The sequence below is a fragment of the Gastrolobium bilobum genome, unplaced genomic scaffold (assembly GCF_033153095.1).
Source record: "Gastrolobium bilobum isolate Gb01-03AN ecotype WA unplaced genomic scaffold, APGP_CSIRO_Gbil_v1 utg73968, whole genome shotgun sequence".
Taxonomy (NCBI): domain Eukaryota; kingdom Viridiplantae; phylum Streptophyta; class Magnoliopsida; order Fabales; family Fabaceae; genus Gastrolobium; species Gastrolobium bilobum.
The window spans coordinates 64,060-90,494 of NW_026899688.1; the positions used below are offsets into that span (position 1 = coordinate 64,060).

Genomic DNA, 26,435 nt, shown 5'->3' on the forward strand with positions numbered 1-26,435 from the left:
TTTTTTTTCTTTTTTTTTTTATAATAGTGGAACCCACCTATTTTCTCTCTATAACATAAGATAACTATCTTATGTTAAATGAGACTAATAAAACCTTGTTATAAAAAACAATACAAATAACATAAAGAATAGAAGGTTATATATCCTTCAAGTCATTACTCTAGCATTTTTTTTTTTTGATAACACATTTTTTTTTTCAGGATTGTAATTCTTACAGGTCAATCTTAACTTCCCTTTTATTCATTACTTACCACTGCTGTATTAAAGAAAGAATTAAACTAATGATAGTTGAGTTGACATCAAAGAATTAAACGGGTGAAGATTAAAACATATATTCGATCTTTTTCATTATTATTTTTGAAAGAGATTTAAAATTTTAATTCTGAAATCGATTCTTAATCGAATTAATTACAAAGCTATAAATTAATTGAAATATCTAAAAGAAAAATAAAGAATTAGACCCAAAACATTTATTAAGTTTAACCTCATTAGGTGAATCAGTCATCTTCCAAGCTGTCCCCACCTTCTTATGGTAATGAATTTCAAACCTGCTCCCCATTTCAATATCAGTTACGCTCTCCTTTTCAAATTGCTCTGTCATTCATTGTACAAAGTCCTCTTTCACATTATAGACTAAGGGAGCGTTTGGTATAGGAGAAATTTTTATTTGTCCGGGAATTTCGATTTTCAAAAATATGATTTTTGCTTTGTATTCAATTTATGATAATATCTGAAAATTTAAAATTTAGAAAAATTTAGTTTCCCGAGAATCCCTCAAAATTCCGTGTACCAAACACCCCCTGATAGTCATCACTCATCACAACTTTTGTTGCTCTCTCTCTCTCTCTATTTTTTCCACCCTCTGTGCCTCTTTTTCTTCCTTCTCCATGTTCTTCAGAAAGCCATCACCAACTCCACCATGGAAAACAAAATCAGAAAGCTTCTCAAAATCCAAAGACACCCACAACAACAACAATCACTTCACCTTCATCACCAATAACCAATTAAGGTACACTCTCTTTGCATGTCTCTTCTTCGCTTCATGGTTCCTCATACTTCACTTCTTGTCCCCACTCACCACCACCACCACCACCACCCCCACTACCACCATCACCACCCTACAAAAAAACACCAAAACCGCCGCCACATGCGATGGATCAGGACCATTCTACATCTACACCCTTCCCCAACGATTCAACCTCGGACTCCTCAAACACTGTCAAAACCTCAACATCTACACAAACATGTGCCCCTATGTAGCCAACAACGGCCTCGGTCAACCTATCTCCGCCGTCACAACCACCACCACCACCGCATGGTACGCCACGCACCAATTCATAGCCGAGATGATAATCCACGCAAGGCTAGAGAACCACCCGTGTCGCACGTGGGATCCCAACAAAGCACTTTTGTTTTATATACCCTTCTACGGTGGGCTCCACGCTTCAAGCATGTTCCGCGAGGCCAATCACACACTCCGCGATTCACTGGCCGTTGATCTAATCTCCTTCATCAAAACTCAAACGTTCTTTAACAGACACAACGGAAACGACCATTTCCTTGCCCTGGGGAGAACCGCATGGGATTTCATGAGAAAAGAAAGTGGGCCCGACTTCGGAGCCAACATCCTCCTAAACCTGCCACCTGTCAAAAACATGTCGGTGTTAACAGTGGAGAGACAACCTTGGAACGGGTCAAACCAAATAGGTGTCCCTTACCCTTCTTACTTTCACCCAACCACGGTCACCGACATGGTGACGTGGCAAAACAAAGTGAGAGAAGCGAAGAGACCTCACTTGTTTTCGTTTGTTGGCGGGAAGCGCAAGGGGTTAGAGAAAGCGAAGATTCGAGACGAGATAGTGAAACAGTGTGGTGAGTCAACTCAGTGCGAGTTGGTAGAATGTGGTGGTAATGGGAATGGAGGTAGCAAGTGTTATAATCCAATGGCGGTGCTTGATGTGATGATGAAATCTAGGTTTTGCCTTCAAGCACCGGGTGACTCGTTCACGAGAAGGTCAACGTTTGACTCGGTGTTGGCTGGTTGCATACCTGTGTTCTTCTCGCCACACACAGCTTATATGCAATACGCGTGGTATTTGCCGCAAGAGGCGCGTGAGTATTCGGTTTATATTGATGAGAAGGAAAGTGGTGTTGCGGGGAAGAGGATTATTGAGGATGTGTTAATGAATGTTTCGAGTGAGGAAGTTAAGAGAATGCGTGAGGTTGTTATAAACTTGATTCCGAGGATTACCTATGCACACCCCAATGCGAGTGGTGGTGGTGGTGATGTTGGGTTTAAGGATGCTGTTGATGTTGCACTCCATGGACTCTCTCTGCTCGTTCGGGATAAAATTCAGAGCTCCGGAAGCGCTGAGATTTAATTGACGAAAAAATTCTCAATTCAATTTGTCATATAAGTATAATAATAAAAACATTATATTAATTATATAGTTGTGGTTTAGTGTTTAATGTTACTTATATTTGAACATTTTTTAATTCAATGTTGATGTATGGAATTATTGTCTTGGTTAAGGAGAGATTTTGAGACATTATTGAATTCTATTTTAATAGTTTTTTTTTTTTTTAGCTAACTCAACTTTATTTACTTTATGCGTCAAGAATGGTCGGGATAGCTCAGCTGGTAGAGCAGAGGACTGAAAGGCAAGTTGACTATCCCGATATTCACTAATCAATTATTCTTAAATAATTAATTCACTTATCATTATTCATTATTCTTCCATCTTCAATAATTAATTCACTATTAACCACTAACGTTACTATTGATGTTAGTAATAATTCACCATCGTACACCATTATGAATGCGCCATTGAATCACTATTAACTCATTTGTCCTATCCGTAATTATATGGTTTTGTATGTTACATATCTAATATCTTTCTCACATAATAATATAATATCCGTAATTTTCACTTAATATCCTCTCCTCTTTTTCTTCAATAAAACCAAATATTCACATCTCCAGATGAATATGAGACCAGAAATTATATAAAATTGGCAATCATTATCTTTAAAGTAATTAGTGGGTGTTCCGTAGTTGATTAATTATAAAAAAATAATATTTTTTGATAAATAATATATCAAAAATTAAAAATAATAATGATCTGTTTAATATAAAATAATTTAAACACGCTATGGGTCCAAGAGAATGAATACCCTATTCCATATTAGCCTAGCCAGGCCCAATTTAATTGCCTTACGATGAATAATAATTGTTTATATCTTTATTGCATGCAGCATCGAACTATAGTGTTCCCTGGGAACTTCCGAAATGTATTCATCGGGCTCGGCATTGAAGGTAAAACGCTGCTATATAAATCACTTAAATTAAGAGGATAACTTAGTCAGCAGACCCCAAAATTGAAAAAATAATAATAATGGACTAACGTAAATTTTTTGGGAGAATGAAGCTATGATTAATTAATTATTTAATGAAGCATTTTTTTTTCATAATTAATAATGAACTTGAAAATGACAATAAACGATTTGTTAATATATTGTTTTATCCCTTTTTTTAATACGTTTTATCACTTTAATTAATTGTTCAACTATAGAAAAATAAAGAGAATTGGAGAAACTAGCGAATAATGTCTCGAAGCACATGCATAAGCAATAATAGAAATGTTGTACCCATGTCTACCAAAAAAAAAAAAAAAATGTTGTACCCATTGTTGTTGGTGGGAAATATGCTGTGATTAACTGATCATCATTGAAAGAATAATGCATTCTTATACAACCATAAATAATTATTAAAATAATATAAGAAGATGCGCAATTAATAGTTGACATACGAAATTCTAAAGACAACTAAGGCAATCAATGTGCCATATACACTTGATTATTGAAAGTTTTATGGCTAATTAGAGATTCAGCGGAAGCACCTTATATATAAGGACACGCCATTAGTCTTGTTTTTTGGCACGAAGCTATACGGACTTACGGAGTGATGAAACTCTTTTTAAATACAGAAAATTGAATATGAGATTCTAGATGCAATGCATCAAATCATGAATGTAAGATATTGTGCTTCCAACATTTTTTTATTAAGATAATAAAGTGGTAAGATTAGATATCTTAATTACATTTTAGGTTTGGGAGTTAATTACCAATATAGAAGGTGTAACATCCTATGTCATCCAGTTTAAGATTAGTTACTTACTAGTATTATTTTTAAAACTGATTAAATTAGTTATTTACTTTTATAAAAATTAGTATTTTAGTTTTTATATGTCCCATTTTATCTTGCAGATTATCAAGAGTGATAATAGACTATGACAAAGAATGGGAAGCTAAATAGTTATTTGTTTTGAAAAAAATATAAATCGACAACATATTAAGCTTGAAGAATATGATGATAAAAATTATTTTTTGAAAAAGTAAATTTTTTTTTTACAAAAATGAATGGTTTTCTCGCCCGAAAGAAAAGAGAGAGGAAAAATGTAACATCTTCTATAACTGGTTAGTATAGAGGATATCACATTACTTCTTAAATCTTATTTTAAAGAATATAAGATGCTAAAGCAGCGGATATATAAAGAAGACATATGATAAAATTAGCACTATTAAAATTTAATTATACATTAGACAGAAGTCGAATTCACTATTAAATATGAAATAAACTAGATTACATCATCATCTAATCTGAAAGAAGACATTTCTACTCTATCGGGGGTAGGAAACTAAAGTCACTCCACAGGTACACAATATCACTCTGAAGTCTTTAATCATGGTGCTTCATCCTACTCCGACATACATACTGGCACTCTTATTTTCTGAAAATGTTAGCATAAACATAAACACAAGTGAGACAAATATCAGTAATATTAGGGTTTTTGAACTATAATCAGTCCAACCATTTTAACAAAAAATATCTTTATCTCATAACATGTTTATAACAAGAAAATAATAACATAAATAACAAACATAAGCCTAGACCTTTGTGAGTTTCTGTATACAAGCATAGAAAAGAATGTGTAGTCTTTAACTAAAACTACTAAAACCCAAACATTTGTGGGTTTCGGTATGAGAAAGGTTCTGTTTGGCGGAGCTCAAGCCAAGTAAGGCATCCTTTACCTTCTTACTGTCTGATTCCAAACTTTTATGGGTCAGTTCACATCAGAATCATTTAGTTAAAGATTATATATTCCATTAGTATTCATTTCGTACCAAAGGAATTCCTTTAGTTCTATAATCTTGATTTAACATCATTTTTATAATTAATAAGAGCATATCCATCAAATTCACAAAACCAAAGATAGCAGATAAACTAAAAGAATAGAAGAAATTCATAAGAAAATAGTTTTCCAGAGTAACGATACCTTCTCAACTTTTTTAAATAATTACTTCAAAATATCAACTTTAAATATAAAATAGATGAAAAAGATAAAAATAAAAGAATGAGGTTCTCTTCCAAAATTACCTTCCTCTTTTATTTTCCCTACTTCCATATTCTTTCAATCGTTCTTTCTCCTTCCTTTTCCTTTTTATCCTTTCTTCTCATTGTCTCTCTCCTTTCTCCCTCAGTTTCTTCCTTTCTTCTTTTTCTACGTTAAGAGGGGTTTCTATATATATATATATATATATATATATATATATATATATATATGGTTTGTCATATGACTGGATATAAGGTTTTGTGTAGTCACACATTTTTTAACTATGTATTACGGGTAGTACATAGTTATAATATTAAAGTTATTTTTTAACTATGTACTACGAGTAGTACATAGTTATAATATTAGTGTCATTTTACAATCTATTCTTTAATATTATAATTATGTACTACCTGTAGTACATAGTTTAAACAAAAGTTAATATTATAACTATGTACTACCCGCAGAACATAGTTAAAAATTATGTGACTGGACAAAACCTTGTATTAAGTGACATCCATTTAATATATATATATATATATATATATATATATATATATATATATATATATATATATATATATATATATATATATATATATAAGTCAGGTGGCTAAAAAAATATCTGATTAAACTTATGAAAATCTAATCACTACATCTAATTATATTTTAACAAAACTACTAAAATCTAACAAAAATATAACTAAGTAATAATCACCTAGATGAAAAAATCATGTATCATTATCTCTTTATCTATTTGGCTTGCACTTCCACGTGGTCTTGTTTATTTATTTTTATGCTACTATTATTATTGTATATATATATATATATATATATATATATATATATATATATATATATATATTATTTTTTTCTCGCTACTGGCGCCCTTTTCTTTTTATAATACGGCGCTAGATGCGCCAACTAATTACACAACACCATCTTTATACATAGCACGCTCCAAGCGCCACCTTAAGACACAACAAGCGCCAAACTACTTTAATTGCACGGCGTTTGTAGCGCCAACTCATGATACATAATGGTGCTTCAAGCGTCACACTATTCATCATTTTTTAATTCTTTTTTAATTTTTTTAATTTGAATATTACAAAAAAATAACAAAGAAAAAATATTTTAGAACAAATTTCAAAAAATATTATTTATTTAAAAAGAGTGAGAAAATACTGCTTAAATCCATCATCATCACAATTTTGATATCAGGCAAAATTGTTCATGTTTATTATTTATTATTTTATAAAATATTATTTTCTTTTTGTAAATTAGACCATGCTAGCACACTTGACAACATCTAATATTAATAGCCTCAAGGGTACAAGAGTTTAGTTAATTGATACTTTAATTCTCTCTCAATTTTTGCATCATTAGCTATATTTTGAAATTTCATTATAATGATCCTACACTGTAAATTATAAATTTATGAATTGTTAAGAAATAATAATAATTAATAAATAATTAATTAGAAGAGAATTCCAATTAGATGAATTAAAGTCACCTTGTGAAAACAAGTTAAAAATGACAATTAAAGGGTAAAAATGCGGGTAGGCAAAATAACCCAAAAATTAAAAGTAGTAAATATTACCATAAAAGTATTTTAGGTCAATATGTCAAGTTTGAAAGAGAGTTAAGTGAGCGAGATAGATGAGTTGATACCCACTTGATGAGTTTGAACTCACTTATACACTTAAGACATTCTCATTTTTCCTTATTCTCTTTCTTTCTTCCCGCGACTGCCTCCCTCTCCACTGAAGAAGAGTTCTTCTTCCTCCTCACATTGTGCTTCACCTTCATCTTCTAAAAGAAGAGAGATTACACTCAAATCCTCATATACACCTCATTTCCTTACCTCTTTCAATTGGTAGTATGTTTGTGAGAAAAACCATTTTCAGATTTGGAGCTAGACTGAGGAGTAATTCGTGATTGGTGGCTTAGGAGACCTTCCAACAATTGTGGGAAGCTTCTAGGTAAGAGAACACAACTTCCCTTTTGTTCTTTTTGGAGAAATGCATGATTTAGGGTTATATAAATTGGGGTTTTGATATGTGAATGGTTAAAGTATATGTTCATGAGTAGAAATGCATGGTAAATTGTTGAGAGAGTGGTATATTGATATCATGGACTTATAGAAGGGTTTGGTACCCCATTATGCAGTAAAACAAATTATTTTTAGCTTCTTCCCCATAAAGTATACGAATACTTTTGGGAAATATTCGAATACTTTTCGCGGGGTTAAACATGGTTCGAGAAAATGACCATATCTGGGGCTTCGGATCTCCAAAATGAGCGCGGTTTAGACCTACGTAAAGCTAACACATAGGGCTATCATACTATAAAATTTCAGTGCCAATAAACAAGTGTATCAATCGTTACTTAACTTTAAAGTCACTACCTAGTTTCGAAAAATCAAGTTTGCAGCAGTTGAATTGCGAAAGACATAACCTAAGTTATACAACTCCAATTGAGACATATAATATGTCGTTGGAAAGCCTGAGAAGCCTAATTTAACATAGTAAAATCTTGGAATGTAATGGACTAGTATATATACTGAATGTGATAGATTAGTTTGTATACTAATTGCCTTCACATCTTGGAACTAGGGTGTGATCTTGTGAGAGATCGTGGTTGTGACCCCTTGGATACAAGGAGTATTGGAGGACATTTCTTAATAGGTAAGTTTTCAGTCCTTGGGTTTAATTTCCCGTTTGTTCCACCAGACTCCGAGGGAGGATGGTTCTTTGATATATGGTATGTTGATAATTAAACTATTATATGGTGCATGTATATGTATGTATGTTTGTGTGCCACATAAGACAATGTTTCCTTGTGTGAGGCACAAAATGGTATTTCCTTATCCATAGTATGAGATGGTGTTTCCTCATAGGAGTATATTGCAAGATAAGTTATCATGCTTAATGCATACATGTTGTATTCTCTGGCCAGTAGGATTCATTATTGCACACATTCATTGATATACATATTCTTATGCATACATAATTTTTATACTGTGGTTATACCTGAAGTGAACTTAGGGGTGGAGGATCCCTCTAAGGACCCCTAGTTTACGAAGGTGGTTGATCTCACCCCGTTTGGGGACTTACATTTCAGGTACAGAGATTGATGGTGCTGAGGCATCACATGGTAGGAGGCCAAAATAGAGATAATGCATGAAGCAAGAGACGTGATTGCTACTATGCCTTGTTGGCATGATATACAATTTAGACTATCTTCTAATATATGCATGACTATTATTTTATGCATGTGACCTAATGGTGTATTATGAAGAGCATAGGAATGTTTATGCCATCTTAGATAATCTATATACAATGTTAGTGAAAGATATGTATAAGCTATATTACTTGTTTATTTGCATCTCATTTGATTAATTGATGTAATTAAGTAAATAACTATATTGTTAGTATTTTGAGAAGTGATATGTATTTTTTTTTTTGAATACAAAAGGAATTAAGAAAACAAATTATAGATCCCTGACCATTCTAGGCCAGGCTACCCCTCTAAAGTCACTCCCCAAAACTTCCACACATCCTTCAGGAGGATGGTCAAAGAAAACAGTCTCCCAACCTAAAGTACTAGCATAGTTAGCAAGCCAATTAGTTGTCCTATTACCCTCTCTATAGATATGCTTAAATTCCACCTACTAGTCATAATTCTGAAGCTGGGTGATCTTGTTAATAAGCCCAGCTAAAAGGTGGATGACAGAAACTCCTTCTTTGATCAGATCAAGGGCTATCTTCAAATCTCCTTCCAAGATAATTCTTCTATGACCAAGATCCCATGCCATTTGAAGACCCAGCAAAATACCCTACATTTCAGCTTTGACAGTGCTGCAAACTCCAAGATTTCTAGCATATCCCCTCAGCCAATGACCAGATTCATCTCTTAATACTCCCCACAACCACTCTGTATGCTATCTCCCTTAGATGAATCATCAGAATTAATTTTTAACCAACCCATGGGAGGAGGTGACCATTGCACTAGAGTCTCTTTTCTGGTTCTGACCTAAAACCCAGCTTTTCTATACATGGCTTTTGCTTCCAAAAAATTAGCTAAATAAGAGTAAGCTAATCTGGCAGTGTTACCTTCACAAGGGACTTCTCCTTCAAAGACAAACTTATTTCTTTCTTTCCAGATAAACCAGCAAACTAAACCAAATAAAATATTACCTTTAGTTCCCTCGAACATGCAATTACCTTGATCCAGATTATCACATAGCCAAGTTTGCAAGGGTAGGTCATTAAACTCTGACCATTTTAGAGGATTGATAAATGATTTCCAAACCTTTTTCGACCAACTACAATCCCTCATCACATGAAGACAACTCTCAGGAGCAGCCATACATCTAGGGTAGACATTAGAGACTGTCAAGTGTCTTTGTACTCTTCTCAAGTTTGTTAGGATATTCTCCTCAAGGAGAAGCCAGAGGAATGTTTTCACTTTAGGAGGCCCCTCCCAATCCCACACAAAGTTCCAATGCTCCTTTTGGTAATAGTCATCATCATTACAAAGCATGTTGAATGCAGATTTCGTGGAGAAGCTTCCATCCTGGGATAAGTCCCAGATTATTCTATCATCTTCTTCATTCAGATTAGGAGGAGAAGTGATATGTATTTGATAGCCTAAACAATGGATTGCTAGGCAATATGATTCATGTATGCATGACTTGTATAAAATATAATCAAATGTCAATTAGGTACTTGAGCCTTGAATTGGCAAGATGGTTTAATAAGACATTGGCATGGAGCCTTTGATATAAAAATCCATGGATGGATTCTAGATTGATGAAATGAAATATATTATTTATCAGGTGATATTAGGACAGGGAATTATCCTTAGATGTCCGAATTACATACGGAATGCCTTCAGATTTATTTTTAAAAAGATATGAGATGCAAGGAGGTATCAAGTAGTTTTAATTGAACAAGAAATAATTAGCTAATTGAAATATATACGAAAGAAAAAAATTATTCTCATTTTATGTTAAGACTAATAGCGATTTACTATAAAACAAGCTTCCGTGTTTAACTAATTAAACATGTTGTGCTTAATACCATTTTAATGTTAACAAATCGGTTCTAGAACGAGATTTTACATTCATTGTTTACAAATATAATACTTTGAATATATTAAAAAATTAAAGGATTAGTAATGATAAAATAATGTATAAAAAACACTTATATTGGAGACTTTTTAGAGTCTTCCAGTACATTTGGCTAAACTAAAAATCTTCTTCACTTTTGAAAGGTCAAAATTTTAGTCATTATCACAGTTAATTTTTATTGATCCCTCGTCCGAATTTTTTTCTGTAATATTTAAGATGGAATACATGACAAAGCCATATGAAAGTCAGTAATTAAAAACAATAACAGATTTGATACAAACTAAGATAATTTTTGATTGAGTCCAATATGAAGATATCTAGAAAGGCTTAAATAGTAACAAGGTAAAATTCATATGTGAGATGCATGTTAAATATTAACAGAGAGACTTACGGGTTACATTTTTCTTTGGAATAAATAGAGCTCAGATGATTTCCCTAATCTAAAGCGCACAACCTCTTTTTTTCTTTTTCTTTTTTGGTAAACAGCGCACAACCTCTTTATTATTATTCTCTTGGTTCTTCTTCTTCATGCTCATTTTTACCTTCTCTCTCTCATTTTTTTTTCTCTCCTTTCTATCCCTTCAGTTATGCTTTTATTTATAGGTTAGGCCTGCAATATGCATAACCTTATCTTAATAATCATATCAACAAGATTTATTCCTGTTTCATTTCTCTAATTAATTAGTTTTTTCCTCTAGTTTCCGTTTTCTTAGTTTGGATGAGGAAATAGTTCCTCTCTCTTCAAACTTATTTGTCAATTATGACTTTTTGATAAAGTTTCACGAAATGTATTCTTCTTTCTTCAAGTTTCGCTTATTTAAATTTGGGATATGTTATTTTATTTATCATTTTTTCTGTCTACCTTTGTCTATCATTCTAAAACATCATTAGATCAGAATCTCAACTAACATTTATCTTTCTCTCTTCGTTAGATTCTGATCTATTGGAGGAGCAAACATGTAGAGCTCCCGGACCAAAGCACCCTCTGTGAGAGAGAGGAGAGAAGAGATAGAGAGACGAAGAAGGAGGAGAGAGAGGGGGACCAAGAAATTATTTTCGTGTTGGAGAGTGATAGGTAAAAGATAGGCAGAAATAGTAGGTAGAATAACCTATCCCTTTAAATTTTAAATGATCTTTTATCCTCTTTATTATTTTTATTATAATGTGTTTGTTTGTTAAATTACAAATCTCAAAGATTAATGTAAGTATTTACAAAGTTTCAACAGGAATTATAGATCCCTATACTCAAAAGGTTTGCAGGAACGTCTCATGTGAAACCATTATTTTGCTTTCAAAACTTAATTTGTACGAGTGTTCTAAAACCTTGAAAATCAAAGTGGTTAATTTATTTTTATTTTTTATTTTTTACTTTATCAGCTCATTTATTTAACAAAAGACATTATTTCTAATTCGAAAGGAAAGTACAAATGTAAGAAACAGAATTCTAGAAAGTAATTTTCCTATATTTTAAAATTCATTAATTAGGTAAATTCAATGCCAAATTCCAATTATGATTCTCGTAAAACATAAAGATTTGATTCCTTTAAAAAAAATATTAAAAAATTTTGGTACATGAAAATCAATGAGAGATGCCAACTTCCAAATCTTTACCATCTAAAAAACATCTTTGGTCAATGAAATTTTCAACACGTAATTTTTTTTCACTTAAAATATTTTTATGTGAAAAAAATAAAATAAAAATTCACACGTAATTTTTTTTTTTTTTTTGGTAATCACACACGTAATTATTCTAATCACAACTATAAATAACTCAATATATGAAATAATTGAGTTTAATATACAAGATTTGAGAAAATATCTGAAATGATTTTTTTTTTGTTATATTTATATAGGGTTCACTTTTTCTGCAGTCACTGCAGATAAGTTATCTGCAGTAAGTCCAATACGACGTCATTTTGGGGCGAAAATCATGATATTTTTATAATTTTAATTTATTTCAGGGTTATTATAGTCTTTATAATTATAATTTTTTAATCTTTTAATCTCAAAACGAAATTATTTTAAGAGTAAATCCAGATAACTTATCTGCAGTAACTGCAGAAATATTTTTCTGATTTTATTTCTTTTAAAAATCTCAATGGTTCCCTAGGGTCCACTGGTAAGATTCACTTCACCAATAAATCTTCAATGCAATCGATGAACAAAAGATTTAGTGCAATTATTATTTATTTTGTAACACGTAAATAAAAAAATATTATATTATTTGAAAAAAAATTAAATGACAACTAATTAATATATAATATATATTTTTTCATATATCACAAAATGAATGAAAGTTGTAATAAAAATTTATTCCCACTTCACATGTTCAGAAAGTACGTCACTCAAGTAAATCCAAACCCCAATACCAAGGCATGCAACTAATTGTTTTACCTGACAGAAACTGAAAACTATTATTAACAAATGTGATTGGTTTTTACACTTTCTTGACTTGCAGACACTGTCAGACAAATCCTCACATACTCCTTTGCTATTCGTTGCACCAACATGTAGTTTTCAATAGCCAAAAATCATTGTCATTTTGTTTTAAAATCTATCTAATATTGTGAGGTAGAACAACTTGGTCAGCTAGAGAGACAAGAGGACAATATAACACATATACACAAGACAAACACTGTGCCTCAAAGGTTACTAATGCTTCAGAACTTGTCTTACATAGTATCTGTCTTAAAATAGCCAAAACTCTAATATCATAATTAACGCTGTAGACTCACGGTAGAAAATTAAGCATATTTAATATAAACCAAAATATTATATTGAGAATAAAATAAGATCAATTATTCAATAGGAAACTAGGTATTGGGTAATTTTAGCTGAAAGCTTGGTCATAATTTAATTGGTTGATACTTGAGATGAAGCACAACTTGGCCAAGATAGGGTACGATAATTTCATATAACCTGGCCAAGATAGGGTACATATATATATATATATATATATATATATATATATATATATATATATATATATGAGGTAGGATCCTTTGACACCGGTGTCAAATTTGAAGTTTGACACCTCATCTGAGAGCCGTTAGATCAAAAAAGATCAACGACTTTGATGAATAATTGATCAAATCAGAGTCGTTGTTCTTTTTTTTTCTAACGGCGCTCAGATGAGGTGTCAAACTTCAAATTTGACACTGGTGTCAAAGGATCCTGCCTCTATATATATATATATATATATATATATATCAGTATTTCCATTTTTCCTATATAGGCTGTGTCACCAAAACACAATTTCATTTGTTTTTTGTTCAATGCAGAAGAAGCTATGCTGAATCCTTGTGACTTGCAAATCCACATTAATGATGAGGAGATATTCCTTTTGAACAAGGTAGGTATTCTAGGAATTCATTAGTGTTATTTGGTTTATTTATTCTCTAATATTGTTAGATTCAAAGAAAAAAGATAAAATATCCAATGTCTCAGGTGAATCTAGTTAATTTATTTTGCAGAAGTTAATATCAAAATACTGTGGAAGAATGAAGAAACTCTTGAATTATGAAAAGAGAAGATGTCATGTCAAGAAACTGAGCATTGAAATCAATGATTTCCCCGGAGGGCCAGAAGGGTTTGAGATGGTTTCAAGATTCTGTTACAATCATGGCAAAATCCCTTTCAGTGTATCCAATGTGCTTATCCTCCATTGTTGTGCCCTTTATCTTGAAATGACTGAAGAGGTCTTAAGCAACAATCTCTTACTACAAACAGAAACCTTTCTTGAGGGAATCTATTACTGGACATGGAATGAAATACTTGCAAGTCTTAAGAATTGTGAGCTTTTTTATACATATGCAGATAGCTATGGTCTCTTAGAGAAGATCATTTGTGCACTCTTAGAAAAGATTGCTCAAAATTCTGATGGAAACCTTCTCATTTTCCCATCTTCATCATCCCCATCTTCTCCTGAAAGCAATTCTGCCAAGAGATTCTCTTCTTCAACCCAAATTACTCCAAAGACAATCAAGTCAACTTTGCCAAACAAAGCATGGTGGTTTGAGGATTTGGCTACTTTACCCTCAAAGATCATTGAGAAGTTTCTTCACAGTATTGGGGCTTATAAAACAAACAACAAGAACTTAATTATCACAAGATTTCTGCTTCATTATCTGAAGACAGTGACTCCAACAAGAGAGGTTAGTTGCAAAAACAGTAGTGAGTATGCTGGTCTTGCAGAAACTGCTGCTTATGGGGTAATGTTTGTTGGTAATCAGAGTTTTTCTTGCAGAGGCCTTTTTTGGGTATTAAGGATTGTATCTAAGTTTGGAATGAGTAGAGATTGTAGAATTGAAATGGAGAAATTGATTGGTGGCATGCTTGAGCAAGCAACTTTGGATGATCTACTAGTCTCTGGGGATCATATGGGACTTTGTTATGATGTTAATTTTGTTATAAGATTGATTCAACTATTTGCTGATTTCAATGGCTCTGATGGGGTGAAACTGAAAAAAGTTGGTAGATTAATTGACAAGTATTTGACAGAGATATCCCCTGATCAGAACCTCAAGATCTCTAAATTTCTTGGAGTTGCAGAATGTTTGCCTGACTCTGCCAGAGATTGTTTTGATGGGGTCTACAAAGCCATTGACATCTATCTTGAGGTGAATATCATATACCCTTTTTCAATTGTTGCTCTAATGCACTATTATTTCCTAATGAATGCTAATAAATGGGAAATAGCAAACACAAAATCCTTCTTCTTGTATTCATATTGAAATTGGTTTTTCTCCCCCTTGAAAACTGAGTTATATTATTTTTTTACACCTCTTCTGTGTATCTATATAGGGTTTTATTAATATCATGTTAAATGAGATAAGTTATCTCATGTTATAGAGATAAATTTGTGCGCTCCACTATCTGAAAAAAAAAAAAAAAAGATGGCATAGTTATCAAAGGATGTGTAGGAAAGAAAGTTATCACATGTAGTATAAGAGTAGTTTTTCCTATCAAATATAAGAATCATGTTATAGGAATTCCTGCAACAAAAAAATAACTATATACTACGAGTAGTACATAATTATAGGAGGTATAAAAAATAATAACTATGTATAATTCGTAGTACATAATTTTTTTTGCAGGATATCCTGCAACATGACATGACATCCGAGGGAATATATATATATATATATATATATATATATAGGGGCAGGATCATCTTACACCGGTGTAAGAATAATAAGTCTTACACCAAATCTTAACCATTGATTTTTTACATCTAACGGTTAAGATTTATTAGGTCTCACTCATTAATTAATTTTTAATTTCCAATAAATCTCAACCATTGGATGCACGGAAATCAATGGTTAAGATTTGGTGTAAGATTTATTATTCTTACACCGGTGTAAGTTGATCCTATCCCATATATATATATATATATATATATATATATATATATATATATATATATATATATATATATGAGATATGATCCTTTGACATCTTCGTCTGAGAGCTATTAGATAAAAAAAGATACATGCTTACAAATCAGAGTCATTGATCTTTAAGATGAGGTGTCAAATTTCAAATTTAACACTGATGTCAAATGATATATATATATATATATATATATATATATATATATATATAATATTGGGATCTCTGTCATTGTCATATTATGTGTCATATGCAATCAACCATGAAGAACAACAAAAACAGAGGATAAGGGAAGGTGCCCATCGTGTTGGCAAGGGAACTTTGCCAAATGTCAATATTATTATAAAATAGCTTTTTTTCTTTTTTTTTTGTCTGAATACCTCAACATTCCTCCCAATAATGCGTATTGTAAATACACCAAAGAATTTTAATGATTAAAAAAAAAAAATTGTGTCCACTGGTAAATGTATTATTATTTTTTCCTTCAAAAATTTCTCTCTAGAATTATTCTTATTAAAATAATTTATGGGGATTTTATAATTCAATGACTCTCATTTTAGCATATAATAATAGTAATGATGATGATTTTGGTTTGTTTGTTTAGCATCAGAATTTGAGGTTAAAGATAGCATTTTCCCCCATTTTTGGCTCTTCCAGCTCATGATGTCTATATAGTCATTTATCCATAAGTTCCACTGTTATTAAATACCTGTTAATCTCTTATTTCAATTAATATTTTTGATAGGTTTTTACATATGGCATAGGAGTAAGGTTTTTTTGCTTTTTATATACTACCATATTTGACTTCCAAGATTATGTAAAATTCTCTCATATCCTGAACTAATGAATTGCAGTCCCATCCAATGGTCACATTTGAGGATAGGTCAAGATTATGTAGATGTCTTAATTACAATAAACTTAGCTTTGAAGCTTGCAAGGATCTTGCCAAGAACCCCAGAATACCTCCAAGGATTGCAATGCAGGCTCTTATTTCTCAACAAACAAAAATGACATCAATTGACTGTGCAATTGATGAAAGTGAAATCATGGACCCTTCACAAATCATTTTGTACTATGAAGCCAACACAGACAGTTTCTTGGAAGAGAAGGATGATATGAAACTAAACCTACAGAGAATGCAATGGAGAGTAAGAGAATTGGAAAAGTTATGCAGGGATATGAAGGTTCGGATGTCAAGTTTCCCTAGCCATAATGTCTTGCTTAATCCTTCTCGTGTCCCAAGATTTTGTTAAATATATGCTTCTCTTTCCCAGCCTATCACTATCCAAGATATATAAATTGGTATTTCTTTGAATTGTAAAAAACTAAACAACTCTCCTACACACACAAAAAAGGGTTGGGTCCCACCACTCTTTTTTCTCTCTCCTCTTACCTGTGAGGGTCCCACTTATACTTTTATTTCTACAACATGAGATAATTTTTTTCCTACAACATAAGAAAAATATATCTCATACATATATATATATATATATATATATATATATATATATATATATATATATATATATATATATATATGGTTGAGTTTCAACTAGTGTTATCAGACCCGGCTCGACCCGAGACTCGATGAACCGGTCATCGGACCGGTTCAAGTCAAGTATCGGACCGACCACGTATTGGATCCGGTGAATACCGGTGATCCGATTGGGTAATGAAAACCGATGGGTTCATGCATTTTTATTAAAAAAAAAATCAAAAACCAAAGTTGTCTCTCCGGAAAAAGTGTGAAACTCCTTTAAAAAAACTTTTGTAATTTTACTTGCTAGTAGTATACTCTCATACATTGACCTTAAATTTCAACTTTCAAGACTAAAGCAATTTGCAAAACAATAAATTAAGAGAAGATGAATATTTATTCCTTACAAATCCATTTTTATGGGAAGAGTTGTTGATAAATGCCTTATAATTATGAAACATGATTAATTGAGGATATTTGGTATAGGAATTATATATGCTTACTTGATACTTGAAGTTTCTTTTTTCTTTGTTTATTTCCTTTACAATATATTGTATGTGATTACCATCTATTAATTTTTTTTATCCCTACAAAAACTATATATACTTGCAAACCAGTGTCACAATTTTTTACATGTATTTAAATATTTTATGAATATTTATGTATAAAATATATATTTTTATGTACTAACCTGAGTCATGCGATTCAATCGATGAACCACCAGTTGACCCAATGACCCAATTTAGTACCTCGACCGGCTCAATGATCAAATCGGGTCAATGACCCAGTCATGAGTTATGGTCTAAAATTCAAACTATTTCCAAAATATGAAAGGTAAAACTGCGTACAACGTCCATTCTCGCAAAGTCAGGAAACTTGGTACATGGGGCACACCCTTTATCATGTGCTTATATATATATATACATATGATTGCCCAAAATTCAAGTAAAAGCACACATAAGCATGTCAAAACCATACATGTAACATCCAAAATGGGTATCAATTAAACGGTTGATCCCTAAAGATAGAAGCTGTTAGCAGCTAGGTAGTTCCACAAATTGCAAATGACACTGTTTTGTTTCACTCATGTACAACCAAGAAATAATGAAAATAATGATTTCCCTTTACATATTACAAAACAGCTAATAACCATGGCGTACTAGCAAGCATCATAGATCTACAGCAGTTCCTATGCCATGATAGAATCACCAATAATCCAAAACCAATGGAGGGTAAATATGCTTTCCTATCTTCTTTTTCCTTTTTTTTTTTTGTGGCAACGAAAATGTTTGATTTATACAACAGAAGTGCAAATTTTCCTTCAAATAAGAAAAAAAATAATAGAGCAGTAAGATCAAAGTTGGACTAGAAACTGTGGAAAGTCCTGAGATAGTGTGATAACGGTTGAGGTGTGGCTCCTCAATCACATGTAGCAGTAAGCCAGTAACACATTTGAAGCTAAAACTTCCACATAAAAATGCCAAACTCTCTACATTGATGCATTTTGAGTAGGCAATCTTCATGCAGTCATCAATTTGCTGGATTGAATTGGTAATACATAAACTAATCAACTTATATATATCTGATTTTCTATACTTCAGTTCACAAATATGACAGTAATATGTGCTTTTTGAAAACCAAAGTTTAACCAAAAAAAATGTTTGGTATTAAGATGTACAACCAAAATCTATAGTAGATATTTAAGTCATCCTTAATGAAATTAAGAATTACAAGAGACCATAAAAAGAAGAAGCTCTAACTATGTATCACCTAGTAAATTGAGAATCGAGAAACCAATCATAATTAACTGCAGTTACAACTTACAACTTACGGGTATGTTTTACTACAGATAGAATATTCAAAGTATATTTTCACATTAACACAAGAAGATCAATGCTTTTGCTTTACAAATATTCTGATGGGTATATATGAAAATAAAGTTTCCAACCAAAGCAAACCCTTTCCGAAATTCTAGTGCACATTAACAAATAACAATACTTTCTGGTCAGAAACTTTGCGCATCTTTCATGATTCCTTTACTTTTTTTGTTCCTTCCATTTATATGTTCAACCTATTGCTATTTGTATGTAGGCTAAAGTAAATAGAGAAGGGAAATAGATCCTCTCAAGTGACATGAGTTCATGTGAGAGGAGCTCAACCATCTAAATATAAATCAATGGTTATTCTTTCCTCGCCCTTTATCTTAATGCATTCTCCAAACATTATTGATTTATATCTGGCCGATTGAGATCCTATCACATTACTTTATGTCACATTAGAGCATCCATTTCAATTGAGGACCATGTTGCACACTGATGAGACCTTGGGATGCACTACCCCGAAAGCTAACTCAAAGGATAAAAGTGCCTCCCATACAACCAGTGTGGAACTCCAAGTCCCATACCTTGCAAATAGAACCCAACACACACACAAAACACATGGAAGCATGATTGTATAACTTCAACAAAGGAATAGTGGTAAACATAAAATGAGTTCAGTTGGCCAATAGCTTACCTAAGTTTTATTAGGCAATATACTACTCACGAGGTCCTCGTTAATGGAAACAGGAAGTGGAGGCATTTGGCTCATTATGCCAGGCATCTCTCTCATGCTGCACAAATTTAATCAGTGAACTTCAAAAGGCAATACCGCGATAGCCATCAAATCCAGATCAAAACAAAAAATAGATTTAGATAATATTAATAGTAAACTTAGTTTAAATAATCACATACTCATTAAAAATGGTACTAATATTGCGCCATGTGTGACTGAAGAGATGGATGTTATCCTGCAACTGTTTATAAAAGAACATGATCATTATTGCAGCTTAGACTTAAGAGGCCAAAAAATAATTTATATATGAACAACATGACAATGCAAAGAAAGAAATTGCATAATAAGATTAAAAAAGGATAAAGAAAAAGAAACAAGTATGAAACCAATTACCTACAAATTGTTAATCAATTCAGATTATCAATAACTGTGAAGCATTTAATGTTTTCCCCCCGTTAAGTTACAACAGACTGAAGCTTATCATATTGCTGTTGTAAGTTAAAACTATTTTGCATGAGGTGCAGATGGTTTGATCACTTAAACAAAGTGAATGTTGCATCACTCTTTCAGATCATAGGATGCAGAATAAGATTACGTAAATGGAAAACTGAGTCAATAACTGATGCAAAACTTGCACACAATAATCAAAGAGGTAAACGTGGAAATTCGTTAAAGCATCAGAGTAATCCCATTAAGTAAGAATCTTAGCTAAAAATATTAAACAAAGATGATTCAATTACTTTGTATGCAGGGACACATAATGACAGATAACCATTCAATACCATATGTCAATAAGAAACCTTTCTTCTATGTTCCTCAATTTTCTCAGTTTGCTATACAAGACATTAATTAATCATCAGTGGAAACAGCTAGGTAGGTGCAATCCCACATATAGTGAAGTTTTTAACCATTAAATCGTTCGTTAATAATGGTTAATTTTCCATCTTTCTCAAGGGCTTATAAATCATCAGTTGCACCAGTATTTATGAACTTCCAAACAAAGACCTATAAAAATTAAGGGTGATATATTCACCTTTAAAGTAGATAAATTGGCAGTGATTTGACCAAAAGCTTGAGCATTTTGCTCCAAGAGTTGCTTCACAGGACCACAAATTCCTGACAGTTAAAAAAAGAAAAAAAAGTAATTGACAAAATAAGGACACTAGTGCCAGTGATTCAAAGGAACACAATAAAAGCTAGTAAGGGGCTGGGATTCTCTATGAGTATATAAAGGGACTAAAGAGATAGTGACTAAGAAAAAATGCAAAAAAGAAAGTGGATAAACTGAGAAATTCATCTACCTGTTACATGACTCTAATTAAACTAGTTTACCCTAGCCTACCAAAAAGACATGCAACTAATCAATAATAAGTAATATTTACAATTATTGTATTTCATTAGCTTTCATGTCACAAATTTCAAACCTTGTATGTTCAAAATCCTTTCTAAGTTTTAATTTCTAAAATAGAAATACCGCTCTAAAAAAATGCAGTTTCTTAAACAAATAAATTGGTAGAAAGGAAGAAAACAAGAAAAAAAAAGTCAAACAGAAAGGAAAAATGTGAAAGGAAATTTTATATAAATCAGGGAGGAGACTAATCCTGCTATGGCTACAAAACAAATAGATAAAAGAGAATAACAGAAAAGAAACGAAACCAACATCTTGAAAAAGCTCTGAGAACTATGTACATAAATGATAGAAATCCCCCGTAAAAATGGGTTGACATATACACACATAAGCCTATAAAACCCGAGAAAGAATGGAAGGGAGAAACTTCTTGTCAAAAATATCTGGCATTACACTCCCATATACAGATATGAAATTTTGACAACCAGAGCATAATACCACTGAAATTTACTCTTCTTCCTACTACAATCTTTTAAAATCAATAGATAAAATTTGGTCCAAATACTTTAGTTATTTTCATTTTAATAACTCATCATGCTTGCTTGACATAATACCATATATATAATTATGTGTTAGAGATATATAAAAACCATTAATATAGTCTCACCCATCAGCTTAAGCTTTTGGATTGAATTGGTTTTTTACATTATGGGCTATGGTTAGAATTTTAAAATTGCAATTAGTTGAAAAAGGGGGGGAAAAAAGATGCATGCATATAAGCAAATATTTATCTGGTAGAAGAACCAGAGCTCATTAGGGGTTTTTTATAAGCCAAGCAACTTCAATCAAGGTATATAATTATAAAGTGAAAAATCGACAAGATAATTTCTTTCCACTTCATCTAACATTTTATTGGAGAAAAACCTACTTTCTTCTTTGTGAAAAACATGCATACTTCCTTCCTCCTTAGTCTAAAACCATCAAGTTCTTTGTACTCTCTCCTTATAACTCCAGAAAAGCTATATCTCCAATTGGATCATGCATACTTTTGGGGGAAATCAGAATTCAAGCAGGTTCTCCTTCAACTATCTTATCAGCACTTCCTTTATAAGGGAATGCAAAGTAGATGATTGAGCTAAATAGCCGAGGAAGACAATGTACCAAACCTCTTCAAAAATTGAAGTAAGACCAAGGGGTACAACACAGTAGTAAAAACAATAAAGTTTAGTAGCCAATGTGCTGACCACTTTCTGCATTCAGCATGAAGTAAGATTCTTGCTTCTAAATATTTCAGTATCCTACGCCATCTTTTTCATGTTTTCAGCAAACTTCAAACAATAATTAAAAAAAGAATCACAAAATGCACCAAACATCTTTTCCTCTGCAGAGATTTGCTTAATTCTTACAAATAGATTGTTAAATCACCAACCAAAAGGTCTAAATATAATGTGAAACCTGTTAGATATATAAAACCATTTCCAGACTTCTACCTAAAGGCTAAAACTTTAGGAGAATTGTTCCTTGACATTGTATTAGAGCTCTTATGATCAGGTAGTCAAGAGTTCAATTCTTGTCGGCCCCATTCTTCATAAGTAAATTAAATTTTAATAAACAATAAAGTGAACTTGTACAATTATCCACGCTTCAAGCCTAAAGAGATCTCACACCATGGGGCATGTTAGATATATGAAACCATTCACATAATGGCTTATGCTTTTAGGAGAGTTTGACCTTGGCAAAACTCAACGGAAACTTTACAAATCAGAGATATTGATGTTGCACTTGCACATAAGTAAAATATTACTATAAACAAGAAATTAATACACCAACCATCATATAGTATCCGATGACTTTTGCCCAAATTGTTTGACATACAAGAGTATGTGGCCATGCTTGGCCTTGGTGTTAGAGCTGACTGCAAATATTGCTTTGATGATGACTCCACCGGCTTATCCTGAAGAAGCATGACTTTTAGAATACTGGTTCTTCAATCAACATTAGATCCTAAAGAAATTAATTGATTCAATATTATCAAAACAGGAGTCCTGTTTATGTTTTGCAAATGACATAACATGTTATCACCAACATCATAGACAGGAATGATTTGCAACATAAGCATATTTTGTTATTAACATAACTTCTAAGTTATCACTGGCATCCTTCAATTCTTATTGCATTAATATATAAACCTACGACACATTTGATGTAAATGTTTTCTTATGATTCTATAGAGAGACTTCTTCGATGGAGTTGCACGTATTGCATTAACACATAAATATCCTATGCGGCTATGTTGGTTCTTTAAGAAGGAACCTTGTACTTTTTTTTTCCTCTTCCAATTGACTCTTTTATCAAAATAAAAAATAAAAAACTCAGCTTATTGCCACATGCCCAATCTTGATTAGAAACAAACAAGCAACCTCATAATATTGTCTTTTCAATGCGTAAAAATTACTCAAGTAGACATTCAAAATTCAGAATGGATTCTCTCATGTGAAATTTTTGTCTATTTCTTTCTTCATTAATGATAATTGGATCTCAACTATTTAATACATGTGAAGAGAGAGATAGATACAAAAATTTCACATGACCAGGTCATGTGAAATTTTAACATGAGAGGATCCATTTTCTTCACAATTAGAGGAAAATTGGCAAAATATATTTGCAGCAACCTACTTAAAACATCAAGTTGACATTCAGTAAAAAATTATCAAGATTGACTAGACTATTGAAAAAAACTATATTATAAGAAGTACACCAGCTTCCTGAATTTCACATACCTTCCTATTGTTGAACTTCTTTACCATGTGCTCTTCTGGTTTCCTTCGCTTTCTCTGCAAAATCATTTAAACAGTATTTTCAGTTCCAATAAACAGATGTTAAGGTGCTGGTTAAATAAGTACCCAAGTTTTATGCGTAATACATTGTGTTCATACAGCACGTAACATTTTTTTTTCTGGATAAAAGTCTATCCTTCTAATTAAAACAAAGTTTGTCCATAACATGACATTTTTCAATTTAAATGGAAAAAAACAGGCAACGAAGATTATTTGGTTTATTTAATTAAGAAACAACCTTTACATAGGGTCTTTTTTACTTTTTTCATCTTGGATAAAATATCAGACATCTATAATATGTTTCTATAGAAAGAGAAAATTTTTAAGATACACAAATGTGGGAAAGTACTATAACGAACCATTTCATCCGAAAGCTTAAATTGTTAACTGAAGATCACATCAATGGTTTTATATTATATCTATTTGACACGTCCCCTCACACAACCGTTATGCTTAAAAGGTGGAAAATGTATAGCCCCTCCTATCTATGCTAAAAAACTCCATAATATTTAATTATTTATTAATAGAATGAGGGACGATAAGGATCGAACTCGGGATCACTTGGTCACGTAGAGTTTGATAACATGTAAAGCGTCAATTCAACCTAAAATTTTAAGCTATTAGGTGATGCTACATTAATGGTTTTTATATTGTATTTCTCTAACAAGTGTAACTAGGGAGAGAAGGCATACTTCTAAAAGAAAGGAAACTACATGGAACTTGAAAACATGACAAATGAAGCAAAGTTTTCCTGTCTCTGCTTATTATAAATGGCATCTCTCTAGAATTAGCAATAAGCATAACATTAAAGAGACGCCATTATTAAGGGAAGAAGCAACAAGAGATATTTAGTGAAATCTACGTTTCTAAACTACACAACAGGGTCTAGATTATATAGCCAAAAATAATAAACACAGAATACAAGTCCATAGACTCTGCCAAGCGCCATGACATGCCAAGCACCAGTGGGCTTGTAAAAGTCATATAACAGAAAAGAAAAAGAGTGGAAGAACTCAGGATTTGAAAGGCTGAGAAGAGAGACTCAGTATAATATAATTTCAAAAGGCTCCCAAAGAAGTCAGAGGATGCTAATATCCTCAGGTGAGAAGCATTGAGGAAAAAGAAATAGATTTAAGGCAATAAATACATAGTGAATGATCTGATGTAGCAAAAATAATGCAGACAGAGTGCGCTATAGCCATGCAATTTGGAAATCTCAAAGCAAATTGCATAATGCAACCAGCCACTGCAAGTTCTATAGTTCTAGAGCTGGTTATGAGTAACTGTTAGAAATCACAGGGAGTTTTACTAACAATGCTACAAGCCACAACAGGTCAAACTCCATTTGTAAAAAACCTTGGGATACACCACCCCAAAAGCTAGCTCAAAAGGTGGGAGTGTCCAAGACCTTATAAACTCCACATTAGTTGCACATACAACCAATGTGAGACTATATATCTCAACACGCCCCTCACACGAGAGCCCATTGGGCTTGAAGAGTGGACAATGCAACAGGCCCATCCTACCTGTGCTAAGAAACGCCACAAGAGAAAGTGAGGGGCGGCGAGGCTCTAATACCATGTAAAGAACCTTGGGATACACCACCCCAAAAGCTAGCTCAAAGGGTGAGAGTGCCCAAAGCCTTATAAAGACCACATTAGTTGCACATATAACCAATGTGAGACTATATATCTCAACACGCCCCCTCACACAAGAGCGAGTAGACAATGCAACAGATATAACTTTCAAAATGGACCTAATTAGAAATAGGTGCCACACTTTGTGTGTAAAAAATTCACTACAGAAAAATTAGGTTAAAAGATTCTTATTTCTATCTTGTTATATACATGTACATAAACACACTCCTCCCTTGTTTAAATGGAAGAAAGTAAAACCCAATGCCCAGATTTAGATGTACCTAGGCATTACTTTTACTAAGAAAAGGCAACACAAACATTATACTACAAGGTTTATCTAAAATATAAGAACTACATTATAAAGTAGAAAACAACTTAGGCTTACAAAGAGCATAGTCAGTATTAAAATATGAAGATTGGAGACATTGTTAGAAGAAAAAGAGCTTACAGTCATCCACCTACACCTCAAAGCAACATCGCGAACATTTTTATCATCAATGTAGCAGCAATTTTGACATACTTCATGATACTTGGCTCATCAGCATATCTAGGCAATAAAAGAGTAATGAGAAAAAGAAAGAAAAACTAGGGTTATGCAATATAAACTATAAAGAGGAAAACATATCAACACAAGCATATAAACGTACTTGATGACACAAACTTAGCAT

General features: G+C 32.3%; 3 protein-coding genes across 3 annotated transcripts; 2 read left to right on the plus strand and 1 right to left on the minus strand.

The window, feature by feature from the left end:
- Window positions 1-887: 887 nt before the first annotated feature.
- Window positions 888-2,381, plus strand: LOC133292581 (probable xyloglucan galactosyltransferase GT17). Its single transcript, XM_061491009.1, has one exon. It carries the CDS (start codon window positions 888-890, stop codon window positions 2,379-2,381), a length of 1,494 nt encoding a protein of 497 aa, XP_061346993.1.
- An 11,432-nt stretch (window positions 2,382-13,813) lies between these two features.
- LOC133292582 (BTB/POZ domain-containing protein At1g50280-like) lies at window positions 13,814-17,168 on the plus strand. Its single transcript, XM_061491010.1, has 3 exons — window positions 13,814-13,876; window positions 13,998-15,143; window positions 16,770-17,168. Exons 1-3 carry the CDS (start codon window positions 13,814-13,816, stop codon window positions 17,166-17,168), a joined length of 1,608 nt encoding a protein of 535 aa, XP_061346994.1.
- Window positions 17,169-18,350: 1,182 nt separating this feature from the next.
- On the minus strand, window positions 18,351-26,309 carry LOC133292584 (uncharacterized). Its single transcript, XM_061491013.1, has 7 exons — window positions 26,216-26,309; window positions 24,074-24,127; window positions 23,124-23,247; window positions 20,979-21,061; window positions 20,125-20,186; window positions 19,907-20,003; window positions 18,351-18,930 (listed from the first exon to the last, which is right to left on the minus strand). Exons 1-6 carry the CDS (start codon window positions 26,219-26,221, stop codon window positions 19,907-19,909), a joined length of 426 nt encoding a protein of 141 aa, XP_061346997.1. The 5' UTR covers window positions 26,222-26,309; the 3' UTR covers window positions 18,351-18,930.
- Window positions 26,310-26,435: the final 126 nt, after the last annotated feature.

Excerpts from the sequence above, each read along its gene's own strand:
- LOC133292581 (XM_061491009.1), top strand. The coding sequence starts at position 888 with ATGTTCTTCAGAAAGCCATCACCAACTCCACCATGGAAAACAAAATCA.
- LOC133292582 (XM_061491010.1), top strand. The coding sequence starts at position 13,814 with ATGCTGAATCCTTGTGACTTGCAAATCCACATTAATGATGAGGAGATA. Across the intron at positions 13,877-13,997 it reads AGATATTCCTTTTGAACAAG|AAGTTAATATCAAAATACTG; the intron begins GTAGGTATTCTA and ends TTTATTTTGCAG. Across the intron at positions 15,144-16,769 it reads CCATTGACATCTATCTTGAG|TCCCATCCAATGGTCACATT; the intron begins GTGAATATCATA and ends AATGAATTGCAG.
- LOC133292584 (XM_061491013.1), bottom strand. Across the intron at positions 21,062-23,123 it reads TCATCGGATACTATATGATG|GAATTTGTGGTCCTGTGAAG; the intron begins GTTGGTGTATTA and ends TTTAACTGTCAG. Across the intron at positions 20,004-20,124 it reads ATTAGTACCATTTTTAATGA|CATGAGAGAGATGCCTGGCA; the intron begins GTATGTGATTAT and ends AAATTTGTGCAG.